Source organism: Chionomys nivalis, chromosome 3, assembly GCF_950005125.1.
Source record: "Chionomys nivalis chromosome 3, mChiNiv1.1, whole genome shotgun sequence".
NCBI lineage: Eukaryota > Metazoa > Chordata > Mammalia > Rodentia > Cricetidae > Chionomys > Chionomys nivalis.
Genome location: NC_080088.1, coordinates 25,683,954 through 25,709,886, shown reverse-complemented (window position 1 = coordinate 25,709,886; position 25,933 = coordinate 25,683,954). Strand labels below are relative to the sequence as shown.

Sequence of the window (25,933 nt, the reverse complement as noted above, 5' to 3'; positions counted from 1 at the left end):
TTCACATCTAAGTCATCACTTTAATTCTTTCCTAGAAATTATATCATCTTAGAAGAATCAATTTATGAGACAATGTTTTGATATATAACATCCCACCTTGGCATGTACCTCATGATCTTTTTACAGCAGTATTCTAGATGTTAAAAATGCAGATATATATATATATATATATATATCATGAAAACTGTGTAAAGAATTCATATTTCTGTGCTCAGTAAGAAATTCATCATTCTGCTCTTTCCCAGTCTTCCACAGATTTCAGTCTTTGTTCATCTCAACAAACTTTTCTACTCTACCTCTAGGAACTAGCTTATTTCATACATCCTCTTATTACCAAGCTTTGTCTTGTTCTAGCATCTCTCAGAATTTCATTCCTTTTTACACATGAATACTATTCCATGATATGGATGTATTATGTATCCACTCATCTACCAATGGAGAGTGGTCACTTTTAGCTTTTGCTCCAATCAATGTTTAAATCCTTTTAGAGTCTGTAGTTTATGACATAACTATCTAGATAATAAATATAATAATTATTTATGTTCTGCAGTGACATAAGACCTGTATAATCAATTTAAAGGAAGGGAGCCTGGTTTTCATTGACAGTTTTCAAGCTGTCATTCCTTCCTAGCAAGGAAGCAGAACTGAACATTTCATATGATAAAAGACTTTAGACTGAATGGGGATGTAAAGAAAGGAGGTGGGTGATATTTCTATAACCAGGGACTGATTCCCTATACTAACATCTGGATCACAATCCGAACTACTTAGGTATCTCTCATTGTGTACTTATAGACACAACAAGAGCTGTGCTTAACTAATAGCATAGGTAATTTTCAGTCTAATCAGGGTGGCTGTAAATATTGATCACTGTACCTTGCAACACTAATGGAAAACAAGAGTGATCCAAGATGGGTGTTTTAAACAACTAGGGTTTTGTAAACACAGATTTGGAATTATGGAGAAATAGCTTATTGGTTTAATGTGTTTAATTGACAGTGGCCCAATTACAATACAAAAATCAAGTTAACAGGTTGTGTTTATTTATTTAAAAGGTGGTTAATTTAAGGGACAAGAAGTCATTGAAGTTTATTCCTGAAGACCTATTTTAGAGATGCACAACTTATCTTATATACATATATAATATATACCATTAGTGCCAGGGTAGTCCTTTCTTCCCATTGTCACTGGCTGTTAGGACAACCATCTTTTGTTCAATGTCTGTACTCATTCATAGTGCAATATTATTTCCGCAATTCACTTTATGTTCCTTGTCGATGTATCATGCAGGGTGTAACTTGAAATGATAACATACTTAAAGATGTGGCTTGAAATTAAATTGGATCAGCGTTAGAAATGTTTAATGCCTTAGGTATAAAGGAATTTGAGTAAACATATTATTAAAAAGAGACTAAAATGATTATAATTATTATGACTACAGTTTGAATTTAAAGGTGTTTTGTGTACACAGTAAATCGTATAATAATCTCAATAAGAAAATATAACCATGCTTTCAAATAACTAATTTGTAAGCAAATGTATGCAGCTTTGTATGTTGTACATAAAGGACTGTTGATAGTTGAAAACATAAGTATTTTTCTTCAAATTTTGTAAAGAACACAGCCTACATACTTATATAATGAAATGAAACTAATTGATCAATACAGTATCACATAAATACAGCATAAATGGGATTCAGCCTCAAAACTCTTCTTGATTTTAAATCATGGGTGACTTTTATTACATATCAGCCTCTATAATGCCTGTAAATATTCAATACGCTGGTTATGAAAAACGTGTCGTGGGCTGTAAAATATCATGTGCAGTTAGTATCTTCCTCTCCCAAGAGGATTGTGCATATGAATAGGCATCTGAACAGATAGCCTGAATAAAAAGAAATTTACTTTATAATTTAAAAAATCCCTAGACTCATTTCCAGCTTCTAACTCCTTAAACTACCATGTTTACAAAGTTAATTTTAGTAGAAAATAGACAAAAATTCATACTTGAAACAATTGTACCCATAGCCTATTTAAAAATAATGTCTTAGCATGCACAAACTTGAACTTTTCAATATAACATAATTTTAAAGAACAGAGCATAATAGATGAAATATTTAAAGTTTTTGTTACTTTTCTCTGTATTTGTGGTTAATGTTTTTATTTTGGCTTAAACACACCTTAAATATTGTTCTATCTTTTTGTTTTTAGATTCAAAAAGAACAGAGATATCCAATAGGTACCTTAAAGCTTCAAATCTCTTTAATACTCAAAATGCCAGCAATGTGAATAAATTAACTTATAAAATTTATTTCTAAGTAAACAAATCTCTTTAGTAAATAATACATGTTAACCTTAGCAATATAAAAAGATCTTTTTTCTTACAAGGTATTTTGCCAGTTTTCAATATACATAGTAGGTAAAACCCTTTTAACATTACAGTATGTGCATATAAACATGATTTATTGCAAAGTAGAAAGTGACATGGACACTTGCCAATCAATGACATATGCTATATGCATTTTTACCACAGTGATACCACTAAAGGAATTCTGAGCAAAATGGTATGAAAATTTTATTTAGAAATTCATGATTATTTTGTGGGTAGAATAAGTGTATGTGTGCCACTTCATATGTGCATGTTCAGGTGTGCATGGCACTGTGTGTATGTATGAGAGCCTTGGGTGTTGGTCCTTGCCTTTAACCTTGATTGAGATAGTATTATGTTGTTGTTCTTCTTAAGTACACGGTTATGCCAGGCCAAGTATCTTGTGAAACTCTCTGGATTTACCCCTTTGCCCCACATATCACCATAGGAGGATTAGGATAACATGCACTTGCTAACATAACGTTCTTTTACACACCCTAGAGATTCAGACTTAGTCTTCTATGCTTTCACAGCAACAACTTGACAAAAGGAGCAATCACCTCCACTCATTTTTTAAAATATTTTTCACTTAAAAATTTTGCTTTTCATTTTACACCCTCTTGTCACTTTTATTTTTGATACTATTGCAACAATGAAAGTCAGTAAAGTAATGTAGCAATATTTTTTTTGAATTTTGTTATTTAAATTTTAATATTTAAAAAAATCTCATCTTGTGTCACATTTTCATTCATAGTTTTCTTATCATGGTTGAATTGTAAAAGTTTCTATTTATTTATGTATTGTGAGTGATCAGAAGTGGAAATCATGGCAAATATTGTTAACAAAAATTCAGAAAGTAATAAAAAGAAAACAATTTGCTCTGCCAAATGGTTATTCTCTTATCTTTAAGATAAAAATGTTTATTGAAAACTCATACATGAATAAACTTATGCATAATTTGCTGAAACATCAATCTTCAGAATGAATTATTTTTAAATATGTATTAATAATAGAATTCACTATTTGTTTTGTGGGTTGGCAAAAACAGTTTTTACAATATTGTTTTACAACAATATAAACTAGACCATTAGTTATATCTATGTTTATTTGGGAATTGTTTAGTAGCTTCAAGGAGTGACCCTTGCCCCTCGCTTCAAGGAGTGAACTAGCATATAATATCATTTAAATTGTCATCTTTAGTAATTTAATTTGTTCTGATAGATCTTCAAAACTATTTTGTAACTGTATCAACATTGTGGAGTATTCCCTTAAAGACTGAACATATCATGGCTTTAGTCCAGTCTGTGGTTCTATATTGTCTTAATAATTTCTGAGTCATACTACTGAGGGAGATTAAACAAACAGTGCTGGCATAAGTGGATATTAACATATAGAAAAAACTAAATAGATCCACATCTATCACCATGCACAAAACTCAAGTCCAAATTATAGATCAAAGACCTCAGCATAATACCAACCACACTTAACCTCATAGAAGAGAAAGTGGAAAGTATACTTGAATGCATTGGCACAAGAGATAACTTCTTAAATATAACCTCAGTAGTATAGACACTAAGAGCAACAATTAATAAATGAGACTTCCTGAAATGGAGACGTTTCTGTAAAACTTAAAACATAGTCAACAAGACAAAATGACAGCCCACAGATTGGGAAAAGATCTTCACCAACCCTACATTGGACATATCTCCAGAGTATACAAAGAACTAAAGAAACTTGACATCAAAAGAGCAAACAATCCAAAATAAAATGGGGTACAGTCCTAAAAAGAGAACTCTTAACAGATGAAACTTTAGCCTTTAGAGAAATGCAAATCAAAATAACGCTGAAATTCTATCTTACACTAAGATAAAAAACACTGTTGACAATTTATGCTAGAGAGGATGTGGGGTAAAGGAAACACTACTGCATTGCTGGTGGGAGTGCAAACTTGGACATCCCCTTTGGTTATTAATATGGCAATTTCTCAGAAAATTAGGAAACAACCTTCCTAAAGACACAGTAATACCAATTTTGGGTATATCACCAAAGGATCCTCAATCGTGCCACAAGGACATGTGCTCAACTATGTTCATAGCAACATTGTTTGTCGTAGCCAGCACCTGGAAACAACCTAAATGCCTCTCTACTGAAGAATGGCTAAGGAAAATGTGGTCTATTTACACAACTGAGTACTTCACAGCCGAAAAAAAAAAAAAAAAAAAAAAACATGATAGCTTGAAATTTGCAGACAAATGGATGGATCTACAAAACATCATATTGAGTGAGGTAACCCAGACCTAGAAAAACAATTATCATATATACTCAGTCATAAGTGGCTTTTAGATATAAACCAAAGAAAACCAGCCTACAATTCACAGTCCCAGAAAACATAGACAACATTGAGGAATCTAAGAAGACATACATGGATCTAATCTACATGGGTTGTAGAAAAAGACATGATATCCTGAGTAAATTGAGAGCATGGAGATCATGGGAGAGGATAGAAAGGGAGGAGAGTGGAATGGAGGGGAGTATAGAAAAATGTATAGCTGTCTTTGGTGATTTTTATTTTAGCCATTTTGACAGGTGTAAGATGGTATCTTAATGTTGTCTTGATTTGCATTTCCCTAATCGCTAAGGAAGTTGAACATGATCTTAAGTGTCTTTTGGCCATTTGAACTTCTTCTGTTGAGAATTCTCTGTTCAGCTCAGTGCCCCATTTTATAATTGGGTTGATTAGCCTTTTATGGTCTAGTTTCTTGAGTTCTTTATATATTTTGGAGATCAGACCTTTGTCAGTTGCGGGGTTGGTGAAGATCTTCTCCCAGTCAGTGGGTTGCCTTTTTGTCTTAGTGACAGTGTCTTTTGCTTTACAGAAGCTTCTCAGTCTCAGGAGGTCCCCTTTGTTCAATGATGTCCTTAGTGTCTGTGCTGCTGGGGTTATACGTAGGAAGTGTTCTCCTGTGCCCATGTGTTGTAGAGTACTTCCCACTTTCTCTTCTATCAGGTTCAGTGTGTTCGGACTGATATTGAGGTCTTTAATCCATATGGACTTGAGTTTTGTGCATGGTGATAGATATGGATTTATTTTCATTCTTCTACAGATTGACATCCAGTTTTGCCAGCACAATTTGTTGAAGATGCTCTCTTTTTTCCATTGTATACCTTTAGCTCCTTTATCGAAAATCAGGTGTTCATAGGTTTGTGGGCTAAAGTCGGGGTCTTCTCTTTGATTCTATTGGTCGACTTCTCTATTTTTATTCCAATACCAAGCTGTTTTCAATACTGTAGATCTGTACTTCTGTAATAGAGTTTGAAGTCAGGGATGGTAATGCCTCCAGAAGATCCTTTATTGTATAATGTTGTAATAGGAGCGGCGGGGCTGCGTCCCCGGCACCCAGCCGCCCGCATGGCTAGCTTATGCCCCGAAATAATTACACGGAAACTGTATTCTTTTAATCACTGCCTGGCCCATTAGTTCCAGCCTCTTATTGACTAGCTCTTACATATTGATCTAACCCATTTCTAATATTCTGTGTAGTACCATGAGCTGGCTTACCAGGAAAGATCTTAACCTGCGTCTGTGTCTGGTGGGCGAATCATGGCGACTCCTTACTCGGCTTCTTTCTCCCAGCATTCTGTTCTGTTTACTCCACCCACCTAAGGGCTGGCCTATAAATGGGCCTAGGCAGTTTCTTTATTATTTAACCAATGACCTTCCTCCATCAGTATAAGATTGTTTTGGCTATCCTGGGTTTTTTGTTTTTCCATATAAAGTTGATTATTGTCTTCTCCAGATCTGTGAAGAAATTTGATGGGATTTTGATGGGGATTGCATTGAATCTGTAGATTGCTATTGGTAGAATTGCCATTTTTATTATGTTGATCCTCCCAATCCAAGAGTAAGGGAGATCCTTCCATTTTCTGGTGTCCTCTTCAATTTCTTTCTTCAAAGACTTAAAGTTCTTGTCAAATAGATCTTTCACTTCCTTGGTCAGAGTTACCCCAAGATATTTTATGCTATTTGTGGCTATCATGAAAGGTGATGCTTTTCTGATTTCCCTCTCTGCTTCCTTATCCTTAGTGTATAGGAAGGCAACTGATTTTTTGGAGCTGATTTTGTATCCTGCCACATGGAGAAAGGGGTACACTCATTCATTGCTGGTGGGAATGCAAACTTGTGCAACCACTTGGAAAACAGTATGGTGGTTTCTCAGGAAATTCGGGATCAACCTACCCTTGGACCCAGCAATACCACTCTTGGGAATATACCCAAGAGATGCCCTATCATACAACAAAAGTATATGCTCAACTATGTTCATAGCAGCATTGTTTGTAATAGCCAGAACCTGGAAACAACCTAGATGCCCTTCAATGGAAGAATGGATGAAGAAAGTATGGAATATATACATATTAGAGTACTACTCAGCAGTAAAAAACAATGACTTCTTGAATTTTGTGTACAAATGGATGGAAATGGAAAACACTATCCTGAGTGAGGTAAGACAGACCCAAAAAGTGGAACATGGGATGTACTCACTCATATTTGGTTTCTAGCCATAAATAAAGGACATTGAGTCTATAATTCGTGATCCTAGGGAAGCTAAATAAGAAGGTGAACCCAAAGAAAAACATATAAGCATGCTCCTGAATATTAACCTTCATCAGGCGATGAAAGGAGACAGAGACAGAGACCCACATTGGAGCACCGGACTGAAATCTCAAGGTCCAAATCAGGAGCAGAAGGAGAGAGAGCACGAGCAAGGAGCTCAGGACCTCGAGGTTTGCACCCACACACTGAGACAATGGGGATGTTCTATCGAGAACTCACCAAGGCCAGGTGGCATGGGTCTGAAAAAGCATGGGATAAAACTGGACTCGCTGAACATAGTGGACAATGAGGATACTGAGAACTCAAGAACAATGGCAGTGGGTTTTTGATCCCATTGCACGTACTGACTTTGTGGGAGCCTAGGCAGTTTGGATGCTCACCTTACTAGACCTGGATGTAGGCGGGTGGTCCTTGGACTTCCCACAGGACAGGGAACCCTGATTGCTCTTTGGGCTGACGAGGGAGGGAGACTTGATCAGGGGAGGGGGAAGGAAATGGGAGACCGTGGCGGGGAAGAGGCAGAAATCTTTAAGAAATCAATAAATAAGAAAAAAAAAAAGAAAAAATGTATAGCTTAATAAAATCAATAAAAAATAAAAATGATAGCAGCATATTTATCAGAATTGTGACTTTTATTCTGTATGACTAGTTACATACAATTTTGATAAAAATCATATTTGCTTATTCTACGTATGAAGTTGATTTAATATGTTCAAATTATATTACTTCAAATTACATGCTTATTTAAATTTCTACCATATTTCGTGTATTGTGTCTACTAGGGTCAAATGATTCAAAATTACATATATCACAAGACTTTAAGGTAATGCACCCAAACTCAAATGGCACTCCGATTATTTGCGTTAGCCCAGAGATCAAGGGTTTCAACAAGCACAATTGGGAAAAAAATATCACTGAAATGATTCCTGATTCTGCCTTGTCCAGCTGTCATCAGAGAGGCTTTTTCTGGAAGCAGATGGGAACAGATGCAGAGGCTCAGAGCGCTATATATTATCCACAGAGAGATTGTAAGTTGGAGGTCTCCATTGGGTCCTTTTGAGCTTGGAGAACTGGTGGAAGAAAGACAGGAAATACTGTAGGAGTCAGATGTGATGGGGGACACCAGGAGAACATGGCCCAAAATTCAGTTAATCAGAGTTCACGTGTGTTCGCAGAGATTGAAGCGGCAACCACGGGGCCCACATAGGTCTGTACCAGGTCCTCTGTGAATGTATTAATGACTTTTAGCTTGGTAAGTTTGTGGGACTCTGCAGTGAGAGTGGATTTATCTGTAACCCTTTTTTTTTTTTTTTTTTTTTTTTTTTTTTGGTTTTTCAAGACAGGATTTCTCTGTAGTTTTGGTGCCCGTCCTGGAACTAGCTCCTGTAGACCAGGCTTCCCTCAAACTCCCATAGATCCACCTGCCTCTGCCTCCCGAGTACTGGCATTAAAGGCGTGCGCCACCACTGCCCAGCTATCTGAAACCCTTTTACTTGCTCTTGGGACTCTTTTCCTCCTATTGGGTTGCCTTATTCAGTCTCAATGTAAAGACTGTTTCCTATTTGTAGCCTTCTCTTTTCTGAAGGGGAGTAGATTTGGGGGAGAGGGAAGGTGGGAGGGAGACGTTAGGAGGAGTGTAGGGAAGAGAAACAATGGTTCGGATTGCTATATGAGAGAAGAATCTGTTTTCAATGAAAAACAAAATATATTTTGAAGTATTTTAATAGATTTTACAGTGTTGAGTAGTTAAAAATTTTAGCACAATTAAATGGAAAACCAAGGTAAGATTTCTCATACCTCTTGTTTGGCACACACGTGGACTCTCTTCCGCACACAACACATCAAAACATTTCATTTGCTAAGGACACACTATTATCAGCCAAAGTCTACAGGTTACATAATGTTCATTCTTGTATTTCATGTATTGGTGATATATACATACATATCACCATTATATTATCCCAAAGAGTAGTTTTTCTTCCCCAAACATCCTCAAAGGTTTGACTCCTCATCCCTTTCTCTATTCATTAACTCTTATTGCTTTAGTGTCTCTATGGTTTAGCCTATTCCCAGACTGCACAAAATTATAGTCAGATAGTGGGTAAGTTGTCTGGTTTATTTGGATATAAGAATGTAAGGGTCATCATTATATTTTCACATTTTGAGAAGTCACTGTCTTTTCACCATTGAGTACCGTTCAATTGTCTTCACGCCCTTTGTTCATTTATATCTTCAGTGAAGAACCTGGTTGTGTCAAAGTCTTGCCAACTATGAAAAAAGCTGTTATACACAAATATCTATAGACTTTTGTGTGTATGTAGATATATTTTAATTGATTATTGAATGTGAATATAAAGTTGAAAGTTCAAAAAATTGGCCAAGAATCTTTCAAAAATGGTGACAACTCACTGCATTTCCTCTAACATAAAAAAGTACTGCAACTTGGTGCCCTTGCCTGCAGTTGGTTTTTCAATGGTGTGCATGTTGTCTACCTGGTTAAGTGTGAACAGAATGAACTCTGCAAATGTTGTGCTGGTTGCTTATAAATTTACATAACCAGGTAGTGAATGGTCTAAAATGTCTTGGAGAGTTGTCTGGCATCTGGATACCTTCTCCAGTGAAAATTCAATTTTGGAGATTTAAGAGTTTTGGTTTGCTTTGCCTGTTGTTTAAAAAAACAATCTGTGATTAAGTCTGTCTCTTATAAACATTCTTACTGTCTTCACCTGACCTTTTTGTTTTATTGATTGTGTCTGTTCTGGAGTAGAGGTGTTTAATTTTAATGAGGTTTAACTTTTTCACGTACTATGAAATATCTTAAAATGGTTTATGTTTAATACTCCATTCTATAGAAAAGTACATCAAGTCCCAGTGCCTTTATCAATGGCTTTTCAGTCAGCCCCCATTATTGTCAACCACATTCAGAGAGTTTGGTTTGATGCTCCTTCAGTCCCAGTTCAGCTTGGTTTGATGAGCTCCCATTAGAACAGGCACACTGCCTCAGCCGGTGGACCAAACCCTCCAGGTCCTGACTTCCTTGCTTGTCTTCTCCCTCCTTCTGTTCTTCTACCGGACATTGGGAGCTCAGTACGTTGCTCTGATGAGGGTCTCTGTCTTTATCTCCATCTGTCGCCTTATCATTTAGCAATAAAATTTGATTTTTGGAAAATTTATGATCTTTAAGTTGTAGTTATCTCAACTGGGTGATGGAATAATAATAATATCCACATAAAACATATAAGTGAACCACCATAATCATTAGCAGCAGCAACAGTAGCACATAATTGACTGAGATCATTTGTGTAGGTGACTATGAGAGTTTGTGTTCTATCTTCTGATATCAGTTAAAATTGGTATCACAATTAGCAATTTCAAATGACATCTAATGACTTTACTTGAGGACATGAGAGAACTGAACTTGCATTGGTATTTACACAGTACTTGACATTTAGGTGTCTCTTAGAAAGCTTAATTTGCATGACGTTATAGTTTTGACTTATATTAGTAACATTCATTGAGATGTGATTTATCCAGAACTAAATGAACTGAAAGTAAGTATAAAGTTCAATATGGAAAAATTAATGGAGGCAAGAAACATCTTCTCCGATCTAGATAAAGATATTTTACCAGGCACATTGTTGTTAAAAGATTAACAAATTATAAATTTGTCCAAAGTACATTTATTAAAAATCTAATAACTAGTGTACTAATTTTTGTTTTAAAAGAGAGTTTCTTTTTAATACATCTTTGATAAATTCTGTTGTGTTGAATAATAGCTAAATTTTATAGGAAGTTATGAGTTTCATATGAATACTTTTAGTTAAAGTATGGTAGCAAAAAAAAAAAAAAAAAAAAAAAAAAAAAAAAAAAAAACAGTCCACAAAGGGGAGGTCACTATTAGGAAGGGTGACATTGTTGGAGTGGGCATGGTTTTGTTGGTGGAAGTATGTTTCTGTAGGGGTGGATTTTGAGGTCTCATATGCTCAAACCATGCCCATGGACACAGAGTACTTTTTGGTGCTTGTGCAAGATGCAGAATTATCATCTACCTCTGCCTGTACACTATTATGTCCCACCATGAGGATAATGGACTGAACCTCTGTACTGTAAGCCACCTAGTTAAATGTTGTGCTTTATAAGAGTTGCTGTGGTCATGGTAGCTCTTAACAGCAATAGAAACTCTAAGACAGTTACAGAAACTCTAATACAATAGAAAAAAGTGAAAAATATTCCCTTTGGTATATATTCTATATTCTTCTCAAGGGCATGTTCCCTTTTCTTTTTCCTCCTCCCAAACTAAGAACCTGGTACCATTGTTTAGCTTTTGATTTTGCTTAGTTGATTTTTATCTGGATTTGACAGTAAAGAAAAAACACAGGGGTTCTTTATAATTGACCAAAATTTACCTTTCAGCAAATTATACTTTTCTAGTTTCCTGTTTCATTAAATACTGAAAGTGATCTGGGAAACTAAATAATTTTGAGGGTCTTTTATTCCTAGAATCAGGTTAAGTTTTAAATGAACACCATCCTACAAGTCAATAGCTGATACTTGATAATGTTCAAGAAATAAAGAAATTATCACCTTGCTATCTGTAATAGTTCTTGGAAAATGAAACAGCCATTTAGAGCAAAGTAATAGTTATAACTAAAGATGCTAGATTTTGTGATTACAAAGATGAAAAATAGTGAATTCATGTACTTTTTGTTAAGACATATTAGTCAGCAATTTATACACAGATTATTAAGATATTTGCATTTGTAAATAAAATAGACTCTAATTTTGCTTATAAACAGAGCTATTTTTCTATTATTTCTAGATCTCATAATGGGAAATAACTTGTCCCAAATCAAAGAGAGATAGTCAAATCAAATTCTGTAGTTTATTGGATTGTTTTAAGAATATAAAAATTCAAGTTTGTGTCTTTGACAGAACTACAATTGCAATGATAAATATGTTTGAAGAGTTAATCTATCAAGAACTGCCTGCCTTACAGTCAAGAGTCAAATATGTGTAAAACATATATATTCTCTTTGTATCAGAACACTGGATAATTTATTGCATATAGTTGGCAAAATTGGAAAGGATGTAATTACTCATGAATGATGGGTACCAAGAGTGAGAAGAGGATGGGCAAAGGTTTGCTTTAAAGGGAGTACTGCAGTCACACAGGTGCAGTTACAGGGGAGCATTTTCTTTGGTGGTTTTGTACACAGACAGGATTGTAAACAACAAAATGGTCTATGAAAATAGAAACAAATATTATAGAATGTACACATGACATGTAATAGTTTACCTATGTAATATCTGTTCAATTTACTTATATTAGAAAGCTAGTTGTAAAGCATCTTTCAATTATGGATGCAGACTCACATGCTTTAAAGAAAGTATCTGTATGAATGCATGTAATTAGCCTATCAGTGAACTGGAACCTAAGCTGCCATCTTCTTCATAACACTGTCAAATTATTTTGGATTACAAGGTCATTAATTCAAGATCTTTCTTTCTTTCTTTCTTTCTTTCTTTCTTTCTTTCTTTCTTTCTTTCTTTCTTTCTTTTATTTTGTTTTCAACACAGGTTTTCTCTGCAGCTTTGGATCCTGTCCTGGAACTAGCTCTTGTAGACCAAGCTGGCCTCGAACTCACAGGGATCCACCTGCCTCTGCCTCCTGAGTGCTGGGTTAAAGGTATGCGCCACCACCCAGCTCCAAGATTTTTCTTATAAGCAGAGTGATGGAATATAAAACTTAAAACATGCAGCAACTGATTACATGATGATGAAAGTTATTGAATTATAGAGCACATGCAGCCAATAAGATCTTATAAACAAATCTAAAAAAGAGTTTTTAAGAAGGGATAAAACTTTAAAGGTGCACCAATGCAAGATCAATAACATGATAGTAAGCAGGAAGTAGAGAAAAACAAAATAATATCTTTATGGTGGTGTTTCCAAAATTTCAAAAATACAAGTAAGAAATAAAGTACCTGAATGTGTATGTTTTGTGCATGTTAAATATGGGTGTTACAAATATTCCTTTACACTGTATGAAGATGTATCACTATGATTGATTCAGTAAAGACATGAATAACCACTAGTTAGATAGGAAGAGATTAGTTGAGACTTCTGAGGGCAGAGAAGTCTTAGGGAGGAGAAAAGTTGTAGTTGCCAACCCGATAGAGAGGAAAGAAGATATGCAAGAAGCAACGTAAAGGCCACGGGCTGAGACATAGCATGTAGACGAATAGAGATAAGCTAATTTAACTTGTAAGAGCTAGCTGCAAACAAGCCTAATTTATGGGCAGAGTTTTCAAAATTAATAATAAGTCTCTTTGTCATTTTTGTGAGCTGTCAGTGCAAAGAAAAATCTGGCTTTATATAGGTGTGAGGTTTTTTGAAGCTATTGGTTAATTGACTTTTCCTTTAGCGCTCTCTAGAATAGATGTGTCTAGGTCAATAATCAGTGATATTAGAACTACTAAGAACTGGTTACTGTTTTTATTTAATTGGAGGTATATTTTACTTGAAAGAATAAGAATTCAGCAGTGCATAATAGCATACAAAACACAGGTTTAGTGCTTTTCAAATAGACAAAGCAAACTGAAAAAAAAATTACCAAACTCCTGCTAAGTGGGAATATTTTATGACTCCAGAAAGAGTCCATTATTTGAAAATAGTCTCTTATAAAAGCATAGTACTTAAAGTATTTTAGGGTTGAATTGTTTAAACCATTTACTTCTTTTTGTATTTCAACAACACTTGTAATTCATTCATATTGTATTTGATGTAAGAGTATGGAATTTATTTAGGGAATTCTTTTGTAACAAAGTAGACAAATACTATACATTAGAAAATTGTCCAAAGCCCTGAATTATTAAATGCTACACTTAAAAGTGTCATTACTACGATTCAGTTTTCTTCATATACTTGGGGATTTTGTTCTAAAAACAGAAGGAAATAAAATAACTTGAAACAAAAAGAAACTTAAGGAAAATTTATGAAATTATTACTTAGCTTGGGGAAGTATAGAAATGAAGCCATTAAGGCAAACGAAAAATTAAGCTACAAGGGCCAAAATAAGGGAGTGAGAATCCCATCTCAGCAGTTTGTCAGCTCATTGCTAAAGGGTTCTTGCTCTGCCTGCACAGACACATTCATATTCACACAACAGTTCTGTTTGGGCAGGTCCTACGTTTCCATTAATTTCACAAAAGGCTAGATCATTCTTAACACATTCCCAGGAAAACAGAGCTTTTTGAATATACTCAAAAGCAACACAGGGCCCATTGATTAAGAGGAAGAAGAGAAAAGATGAGACATTATGAGATTCTTAAAAAGTCAAGACAATTAAAATATTCTATGGAATTCACAAATATTATCATACATTTATAAGTGGATAGCTGATAAGAAAGATTAATCTGAGGTTTACAGCTTTTAAAATCTCACTTTTTGGCATATGGAATTCATAAGGAATAAGCATTTTGTCAAACAGTGCTTACTACTATTGATGAAACAGCAGAGGTATAGTCCTAAATCATGTCCATCAACGTAAATTCCAAGTTGTCATCACCTTTCCCTGCTTAAAACATTTCAAGACACAATAAAAATTAAATATTATTATTTATTCATTTTTGGACAAAACATAAAATGCAGAAATACCAAATATTAACACAACATTACCACACTCCTATTGTGTGCAGGTTAGAATTTACTCCATTAACAGTTTCAACGTCCTCATAAAATTCAAGAAGAAATGATTATTTTAGTTTAGTGTAATAATCATTGTTCCAAACATGAAGAATCAGGACACTCTTCCAACACACAATTGAAAGCACATGTCCCATTGATTGACATCTTCAAATAAAGTACTATGAGAAAGACTCAAGGGAGTCAAACTAATGACCACTAAATAGTGTACTTAATGTTGGCTCTCCACACAGCATGTAGAAGACAGCTCTTCAACGGTGCTTTGAAGCAATACTAGCACAACATGTAGGTTAAATTCTCTGAATGGACTGCGTTCCTAGAATGAATATATGCATTTCAGGATTAAACCATAAAATCAATAAGACGATAGGATGTTTGTCGTCTGCTGACTAAAGGTGTATCATCAAACTGACAGAGAAGCCACTCTGTATAAAAATAAATGCTGTTCTCTCCACACTGTATGATGAAGATAAACACTAGTTTCCCTAGTGCAGCTACTATAATCATTAAAGGATCAATGGTAAATTAAACTGCACAAATCCTCAGAGAGAAAAGGAAGGTGGGGGAACACAGAAGTAAATGCGAAGGGCTTCAAATCAATTTCTCATTCTAACCATTGAGAGGTTCATTAGTATTGCCCTCATATAGGCAAAAGGATTCAGCAAAATGAAGATTGTGTCTTCTTTTCACTTTAATTATAAAATGTCTGTAGGCTAAACAAGTTTTAAGTCTTGCTAAAATGATTTTACTTATATATTTCTAGAACTAAATTTGAAGAAATTATTTTATTTAAGTAAACTTCAATCATCTAGGATTTTTTTTTACTTCTATTTTGAGGTTAAAATAAAAACTGTCTGCATCAAGTACTTCTTTCAGAATAAATATGCAATTCACAAAGATAGTTCTTTAAAAGTGTGCTCATGTATACCAAGACAAAAGGAGGCAGTATTAAAACAAAAGCAATTTTCAAAATGCTGTGCTCATATTAGCTCAGCCAGATGAATTCTCTGCCCAATTGACCTTCAATCATATTGCTCATTTCATCATTCTGGTGAAAATTAGCGGACACATGATGTTTGGGCATCCTAACTGAAAGACCATCCAATTGCAGACAAATCTTTCTGAACAACGTCATCCTTCAACTAGCATGGCATGGAAACACACATCAATAGCCTCCCTATTCTTAGAAAACTTGTGTCAGATAAGTAAGATTTCTTTCACTACAGAGGGAAAAAAATGTCCTAGCATTTCTCTAATGTTACTCATGAAAGCGGTTTAACTTAACATGTTGAAAGTGAGATCAGAGAAGAAATAAACAGTGAGAAAACACAGAGAAGGAAAGATGGGCAGAGATGGGGCAATGATTCAGTAATCATTGAAATTAATAATTGAAATTTACAAGTGAATGTTCCTTGCTTCATAATCTTCTCTGTTTTCAAAATTCCATGGGCCTCTTTCTCTTGTGCTTCCCATGATTCAAAATATTTGTCTTTTGACTTTATATTTACTCTCAGACTAAAAACGGAGCTAAACTCAGGCATATGGCAAGTTAAGAGTGGAAACACACTGTACTATATTCAAAGGTCTATGAATATAAATGTCTGAAAAATGCATTTAATAGAACAGTACTTTGATATTAAAAATTCCTGTCTTACAGAAGGACAAAACAATAATATAACAAGATGGATACTAAGATGGCCATGCCTTTCTTCTCTGTTTTGTTTAAAACTTTGAGAATGTTCTGTGTGCCAAAACAGAATACAAAAACTAGTAAAGTGGTATCAGCTAACGCAGATTGTCCACTATAGTGCAGAACATTCACTCAGAAAAGTTAAATATGTGGAATTAATGTTATTTCTTCATCAGAGTAGATAATATTCATTATGAAGATATTATAAATAAGAGAAAACAAAGTAACCAGGCTTCTGGAAAATTTAAAAATGCCCATTGTCAAAATACATATTTGAAATGGGTTTTAGACTATTAGTTCTATTAGATTGAGCCAAAACTGTTTCAAACAATGAAATATTAGATTATTCTATACCAAAGTAGTGAGTGAGAAGAGTGTGGAGACAATAGACTTCTTTTGTTCTCTCTTGCGATCAATAAGCATGGCCTTTCTGGCAGGGTTTCTGGGGACCTGCACGTGAAATGCAGTGTGACTAGAGATGAGGCAGACAAATTAGACTGACGCAAAAATTTAACAGGCTTTACTGCAAAACACACTCAAGAGAGGTTGTCTTGAATAAGACCATTTTTTTTTGACCTAAGTTCTCTGAACTTAAGGAAAACACAATTCAGGTTTCACACATCATAGTATCCTACTCTACAAATCTCTTACCCCTCCTGCTGTATAGCAAGCACTAACTATTTGTTGAATTAAACTTGGTTGAATGGACAGAATAATATAAAATTGAGGTGATCTGCTTGCACAGTTACACAAGTGCAAACATGAAAACTATAATGTTCATGAAGACCCTAATCTATGACAATTGCTTTTGTATCAACAAGAAATCAACACAGTTAAAGACAGAGTGCTTCCGACCGTGCTTAACAATATTGATGAAAACAATTTGCATTTGAGTTTTGTTATTATTTGCTTTTACTTTATATACAAATTAATATCAAAGACACTTCCTTGAATGCACATAAGAACCTAACATTAATTCAATTCCAATGAGAAATAGGTTGTAGGATCATTTTATATAGATGTGACAAATTTAAGTATCTTACATGGGGTTTGTTTTGAAGTGATTAAATAAGTATGTTTCTATAACTCTTTTTATTATGGAATGTTATTAATTTCTAAGTTGTGAGTATATTACACATTAATACTTAAATGAGCTGTAAATTTTTCAATTACTTAGGAGCAAATAGCTCTAGAGATATCATTATCCAAAATGCACATAGAGCCTAGTCAATCTTAGCAATTGCCTTCACTTGTGTTAGGTTAGTTTATGAAGATATAGCAGCAGGGTGAGCACAAAGGGAGCAAGCATTATATTTCATACTATTAATAACACCACAGTAAGAATGACATGATTGAAGTAACAGAAGAGTGGATTAAAGGCAATTTTCATATGTCAACACGCACAAAGGCATGACCAAAAGATCACACACAAAAGACTGAATGAAAAGTGAGATATTTTTTTTTCTCTGAGTGGCAATTGTGTGGCATACATTCTAGAAAGCAAACGGGTTTGAAAGTCATTTAGTTTTAAATAACTCAGTATTCCTTTAAATGTCCTCCACAGGACCAGAAATGGAGGATTCAATTTTCAGAGATAATTGTGTCTGATAACTGGCTCACTCCTTTTCAGCAAGAATCTGATAAATACCTAATTACTACCCAAGTGATTTTAGTGTTTCCCAGCTGAGCTGGTAAGAAGTACTGGCAATGCATGACCATTCAGCGCATCTGGAGGGTAATGCAGTTTCATTATAAATTCATTGTACTGAATAAGCTAATGAAATCTTACCAAGATACCTGAAAAATCATTTATTAACCTAACAAAAGAACATTCATTTTAACACAATATCAATTATGGCTATAAAATTTAGTCTTCATCAAACCTCATCTAAAACAATCAATGATAGCAAGCATATATGTTATTACAATTACAGTTTATATTATATGACATTTTATAGCACAAGTTTGGTCAGCTATACTGATCATGACAGATATGATGTAACCATCAAAGTATTAGTATATTTTGATGTTAGTACTCAACTCAGTCCTTTGAATAAAAACAGACATACATACCTGAATACTCATTGTTACATGGACATGAACACACAAGAGTGCTCTTTACTACTTTTGAATGTTACTTCCTGTTGTATTCCTGGTCTTTATCTATTATGCCCTTTTATATTTCATGTGGTCGTATGTGTTTTATTGACTTAAACTAAGGGTCAATATCATGAATAGTCATGTTGCTATGATTTGAACAGGTATCAATCAAAGATCCATATAGTAAACACTTGGTCCATAAGTGATGCTAATTGGATGTCTTATATTCCTTTGAGTAGTGGGTACTTACTGGAGCATCTTGAATTATGGGTGTTACCTTCAAATCAAGTTCATGTGAGTATTTAGTGAGGATTATGAGTTTGGCTCTGCCTTCACTACCCTTACTGTGGTTTTTGTTGTTATAATTTACTTTATTACATGTTCTTTCTATTGCTACCTAGTTCTGATGAATGATTTAACCAATGCTACCAATGCTTCCTGTCCCCTCCCTGAATTCAGACTTCAAAGCTCTCTGTCTATGACTTAAACAAAGCCTCTCCTTCCTTCTCTCTCATATATTACATTATACCAATGCAAAGCTGATTTTTATATTTGGTATCTAGTAAAACTGACCTGGTATCAAACAGCTAGCTATAAATTTGACTTTTAACTTTGCTTATGAAAATGATATTCTTTTTTGAAATCACTCTATCTCCTTATTTTTTAATTGTTTTTATTGAGCTACACATTTTTTCTCCACTTCTTCTTTCCTGCCTTCTCACCTTCTACCCTCTCCCATGACCCCCACACTCCCAATTTACTCAGGAGATCTTGTATTTTTCACTTTTCTATGTAGATCCATGTATGTCTCTTTTAGGGTCCTATTTTCTGTTTAGTTTCTCTGGGGTTGTAGCCTGTAGGCTGTCATTACCTTGATTTGTGTTTAAAATCCACTTAAGATTGAGTACATATTATATTTTTTTGGGTCCGGGTTGCCTCACTTAAAATGATTTTTCTAGATGTATACATTTGCCTATAAATTTCAAGATGTCATTATTTTTTGCCATTGTGTAGTACTTGATTGTAAAAATGTATCACATTTTCTTTATCTATTCTTCAGTTGAGGGGCATCTAGGTTGTTTGCAGGTTCTGGTTATTGCTGCTATGAACATAGTTGAGCACATGTTCTTGTGGTATGATTCAGAGTCTTTTGGGTATATATCCAATGGTAGTATTGCTGGATCTTGAGGTATATTGTTTCCTAATTTTCTGAGAAATTACCATACTGATTTCCAAAGAAGGTGTACAAGTTTATACTCCCACCCAGCAATGGAGGAGCATTCCCTTTACCCCACATCCAATCCAGCACAAGTTGTCATCAGTGCTTTGAATTTAGCCATTCTGACAAGTAGAAGATAGAATCTCAGAGTTGTTTTGATTTGCATTTCTCTAATGGCTAAGGATGTTGAAGATTTTCTTAAGTGTCTTTCAGTCATTTTATGTAGGAAAGGGGAAGCCCCTTGTTGGTTCCTGGCTGCCCAGCTAGCTTAGACTTGCAATAATCACACAGATACTGTATTAAATAAATCACTGCTTGGCCTATTAGCTCTAGCTTCTTATTGGCTTACATATTAATTTAACCCAATTCTATTAATCTGTATATCACCATGTATTCATGGCTTACCAGGTAAAGTTCCCAGTATCTGTCTCCAGTAGCTCCATGGCATCTCTCTGACTCTGACATCTTCTTTTCAGCATTCAGTCATGTCCTCCCTGCCTAGTTCTGCTCTGCACCACCCTGCTCTGCAATAGGCTGAAAGCAGTTCCTTTATTAACCAATGATATTCACGCATACAGAGGGAAATTCCACATAAATTTTAGATTATTCTGTTGAGAGTTCTCTGGTTAGGTCTGTACCCCACTGTTGTTGTTTTTTTTTTATTATTATTATTAAATTATGTTCTTTTGATGACCAATTTCTTGAGTTCTTCATATAATTTGGAGATCAACCTTCTGTCTGATGTGGGGTTGGTGAAGATCTCTTCCCATTATGTAGGCTGCCATTTTGTCTTGTTGACTGTTTCTTTTGCTTTACAGAAGATTTTCAGTTTTGGGGAGTTTATTAATTGTTTCTTTCAGTGTCTGTGCTACTGGGGTTATATACATTCAAGTGTACTTCCCACTTTTTGAAAAACCTAGGATAGCCAAAACAATCCTAGACAATAAAGGAACTTCAGGATGCATGCCAATCACTGACTTCAAACACTACTACAAAGCTACTGTACTGAAAACTACCTGGATTGGCATAAAAACAGACAGGAGGACCAATGGAAACAAATCAAAATCCAGACATTAATTCAAACCTATGAACACCTGATTTTTGACAAAGAAGCAAAAAATATAAAATAGAAAACAGAAAGAATATTCAACAAATGGTGCTGGCATAACTGGATATCAACTCGCAGAATAATGAAAATAGATCCATATCTATAATCATGCCCCAAACTCATGTCCAAATGGATCAAAGACCTCAACATAGAACAAACCACTCTGAATTCCATTATCATTTAATGAGTAACAACATTATAAGAATAATCAAAAATAAACAGCATCTAGACCCATGTATACTTTTGTTTACCTCACTTATTTGAGACAAAAAATGCTTATATAAATTTGAGAAATCAAAGATTTGGGTTTATTCCAAAGCAGGGTTTCTGATGTCTATAACCCTTTGTAGTAATTAAATATTGAAGAAATGGAAACAGAAATCTCTAATGCAAGCACAAACCAAAAAAAAGGACAATGTGGTACCAAAGACTATTTCAAATAGAAATGCCCAGGATGAACTTACCCAACACTATTTCCAAAGAAAAGCAATCATTTTTTCCCAAAAAAATGACTATAAAGGAAAGTGTTGAGTGGAGAACCTAGAAAAAGAGCCCTTGGAACAAACCAATGGCAATGAGAGTTTCGTCTGTACTGTGCTTATCTCTCAGTGCAACCTATCACTTGACACTTAGCACATATAGTACGTAAAATATAATGTAGGCACAGTATATTACTAATGATTGCCACACCAGAGCAAGACTGTTTTAACAATGATAGCCTTGAGACACTGAAGCCAGAGAACGCATATATAAACTGAATTTATGCCCAAATAATGCAGATAAAGATAAATGATTGGAGCTTTCTGGCAGGAATGGGCTATTTGCTGAGAGAGCTCTGGGTAAATGAACTCTTCAGTTATAAGTACCACAGCAAGGACAATGTGACTCCAGCAGACCAAATGGCCCTAGTCATGTGCAGCTAAACCTGCAGTTAAGTCATTGTCCCTGCAGTTGGCATTTTTAGTGTCACAAAGAAGTAAGACTAGAATGATTTTAAATAAAGTGCTTTTATTTAGTACTAGACTGATTTATCTGTTTTTGACTAAACGTACTGATAAAAGTATTATTTCTACTTTCAAAACTGAAAATCTAATAAATTGCTAACTTTTCTAGCATAAATGTACATCGTGTAAAATTCCTATAGACTCATTTTACTTCTATTTCCTTTAAAAGCATTCAGTATAAATGCTTCTATACTGTGAGTTTCTGTTCTAGCTCTTCACAAAGTTAACTTGTCCTTTCTTGCTCATCTTTTGTCTTGTGAGTCATAAGACAAACTTGTGATTACCAGTAAACTCTGTAGTCACTCCCCATTACCAGTCTTAATATTTCCTATTGTATTATTTCAGTTTTCTTCATTTGAAAAATTCTTGACCTTCAGTTATCTCACTCCTCTTCACCTCACCTCTGTCTGTATACTTATAGGTCATCATATGTGTACCACAATGTGGTGTAAGGAACAGAAGACACAATCTTGAGTACCATGTGGGTTGTGGGGATAGAACTCAGACTGTCGAGTTTATCGACAGCACCACTACAAGCTGAGCCATCTTGTCAACCTGATTTTCTTCATTTTTTTTTGTACCATTATATTCTGAAAAACCGTTATCTACACAAAGAACAACTCCCCTCATAGTGTACTGAGTATATTGATGTATTATTAGAAAATGTATGTATGAATGCATGCATACATATATGCTATGAAGTTTCTCTATATATAATGCAATTTATATGCAGGAGAATAGAATTTATATTAATATGTATGTAATTTGTTTATATTTTTCTTATATTCTAGACAGTTGTGCTCATATTCATCATAAGTAAAATATCACTTTTAAGGTATGCTATTAATTCGGCCAAAAAGTAGTAAGACATTTACATACACTCCCATAGCTTCAGTCTATAATTTGCTCATGTCGCTATGCTTAAAGTCTCTAATCTTCATGATATACATGTATACTACCTTACATGTCTCTATGTCCTTCATGACCAGTGCAAACTTCCTTGTTTACAGCAGAAACTCCACTCATTACTTTAATGTGTTTGTTTCTGAATTAGTGTCATTAAAGTGACTTTGTATTGTTAATACACCCTGCCGGAAGGAGGCTTCGAATTCTTCTCATGCATATCCAGTTTCTGTTCGGAATGAGTAGTTTGTGAGTGATTGATAAGTGGAAGGAAATCTTAAAGTTTTGTGCATGTAATAGGCATGTTTTACCTAACAAGAATCAACATAAAAAACACTTTTTTGACAGCCTGTAAAAGGTAATGGAAATAAAGGAACCAATTGTGACTACTATGCCTGAAAAATGAATTAAAACTAACAAATACCACATTTGTTTTAAGTGGTCAGTTGTGTCCCTATGTGCACAGGATGCATTCTAGGACCTGTAGGAAATACCTGAGTCATGGTGCCAAATTCTGTGAAGTCTGTGTTTGCTGTACAAGGGTATCTGTGTAAAGTTTACTTTACAAGTAAAACGTAGTAATGATCCAACAACTAACAGCTCAGCACAACTTTGGTACTTTTCTAAAATCATATCACGGGAATATGATTTTTTAATTTTCAAATCATTTTATTTGCAAATATTTGTCATCCTTCTCATGATATGTCCCAACATTTGAACCACATTTGTCCTGATAAACTGAAATCTTAGAGAACAAACACATGGATAAGTGGCAGGGGTGAGGGATGAGACTATATCTGGAATATGTTTTCTATAAACTGTACTCATTTGAAAATTTTTTCATCTCAAAAGTAGACAATTCTATGTGAATTACAGATTTTCATATCATACTTTCAGTATTTTACTTTCTACACTTACTAGAAACAATTTCTGTTTTTTTTTTCCCATCTCCCTAGATAACATACATCTCTATCGCTGGCTGATGTGATGTAAGGGAGGGACAAAGATGAAATGGAAACATCTTTCTCTTCTGGTCATGCTACCACTCCTCATTCTGTCCAAAACGCATCTCCTTCTGGCCCAGCTCATTCCAGGTAAGTGTGTGGTTTATGTTTCAATGCTATTCAACTAATATTGCTTTGCTTTTAAACTCATTTTACTGTGTGTGTCCTAAATAAAATGTCTTCATGTTCTTTGTAACTTACATGTCTGTATGAATGACTGCTTCAGGGTGTGTGTATGTGGTGACCAAGCTCAGGATAGAAGTGAAAATCTGAATACGGAGTCCTTCAAGAAAGCCTCCAAGAAACACTTATTGTTGACTCATCATAGGGAGTTATAGTAGCTAAGTGAATTAAGTGCTGGGAGAACAATTATAGAAGAAAAATATGTGCAATTCATACAAAAAATGAGGATAGTAGCTTTTATTGCATGTCAGTACCTTAGGAAAGAGACATCAAATGAAAGATTTAGAATGGAAATAGCTTTAAAATAGGGCTGCCATGCTAATTAGCCAGTTGAACAATGTCAGAATGTAAAAATAACATGCTGCTGTGTTGCTTCCATAGTTACCATTGAAGTGGGTGAAGTTAGAACATAATTTCCTTGAAGGCATAATTTTGTTAATGGAACTAAAATAGCTTTCTATAAAATGCTTTAACTGTACTGCTTTGTAGAATACTAACAAACCCCAATACTGTAGTAGAGAAATCAGATAGATAGATAGATAGATAGATAGATAGATAGATAGATGATAGATAGATAGATAGATAGATAGATAGATAGATAGATACCTTAACAAAGTATAAGTTTACACTTTTCTTAAAACAATTTGGAAAACAGTAGTTAATTGTGGTCTAATTTATATGGTGTCTTAGCTTAGTCACGGTATTCATAAAGCTGTGACACATAATGTGTTATTTTAACAAAGTATGAAGTTTCTTTTTATACTTGTAACACTTAGCAAATATGCATAGCCTACCATGTCTATATACACATACACTAAGGAATTGGAAAAACAATAAGGACCTCAGAGTCATCCAATATTGGATAAAGATTGACATTGGAGCTACAAGACTAAATGAACAACCAGATTTGGGTACTTGTTGAAAATATATTCACAAGCCAGGCGGTGGTGGCGCACGCCTTTAATCCTAGCACTTGGGAGTCAGAGGCAGGCGGATCTCTGTGAGTTCGAGACCAGCCTGGTCTACAAGAGCTAGTTCCAGGACAGGCTCCAAAACCACAGAGAAACCCTGTCTCGAAAAACAAAACAAAAAAAAAAACAAAAAACAAAAAACAAAACAACAAAAAAAGAAAATATATTCACAGCATTGAAATACATATAAATTTTAAAATATTTGTGCTGAACTGATTTAACAAACTGCAATTTCCAAAATTTATAGTTTGGCCTATTTTTAGGTCCTCCATTCTTTCTTCTGATCTCCTGAATATTGATAAACCTATGCCACGGATCAACTATCAAACTTTAACAATATGAAGACATCTTTGAACATATGAAAAATATAAATAAGAGGTTTTCTCATTGTTATAAAATAATTTAGAAAGAAAATTGATACATCAAAATTTAGAATATCCACCTGTTGTTACAAATATATACAGAGATACACAGATAAAAATTATCCTTAAAAACCTGAAGCTAATTGATAATTTGTTTATAAATAAATTTGTTCATGATTTAGCTAATAATAAATTTTTCACGCAAAAGTTGAAGCATATATATATATATATACATTTATATATTTAGATACAGTATATTACATATATTGGTATACATGGGGCAGAGTTATGCTTTATTTTAAGAAAATTTGAATGTTATTTTCAAGTAAGATATTATATGATTTCTGAGAATACATACAAAATCATTCTCCTTAAGACTTATTAAAAATTCTGTGCTTGCGATAAAACACTTAAAGCTAAAGAGAGTTTAAAATACATACACATGTTGTCTAATATAATACGTATCTTGTGAGAAATGAGATAGTTTGGCTATCAGTTAAAGGATGTGTTAAATATTGGTTAGATAAGTTAATTTTAAGATAGCTTCTTTCTCAAAGAAACAGGTGTACCCATGAATGGGATTCACACAGTGAAAGACGACTATTTTTTTGTCAAGATCATAGAGTTCAAAAATTATTTCAAAGTAATTTGTCTGTCAAGAAAAATGTTCTCTTATCTTTTCAAAGGGACCCCCGCAGAGCAACAG

At 34.4% G+C, this 25,933-nt stretch overlaps 1 protein-coding gene across 4 annotated transcripts in view; it reads left to right on the top strand.

Moving 5' to 3' along the window:
• Positions 1-25,933, top strand: part of Robo1 (roundabout guidance receptor 1) — a 1,002,189-nt gene that overhangs the window by 111,878 nt on the left and 864,378 nt on the right. For all 4 annotated transcript variants that reach the window (XM_057763690.1, XM_057763686.1, XM_057763689.1 and 1 more), the window contains exon 2: positions 23,664-23,801. In XM_057763690.1, coding sequence (XP_057619673.1) covers positions 23,714-23,801 — 88 coding nt within the window. In that variant the 5' untranslated portion in view covers positions 23,664-23,713. The remainder of the gene's footprint in view (positions 1-23,663; positions 23,802-25,933) is intronic.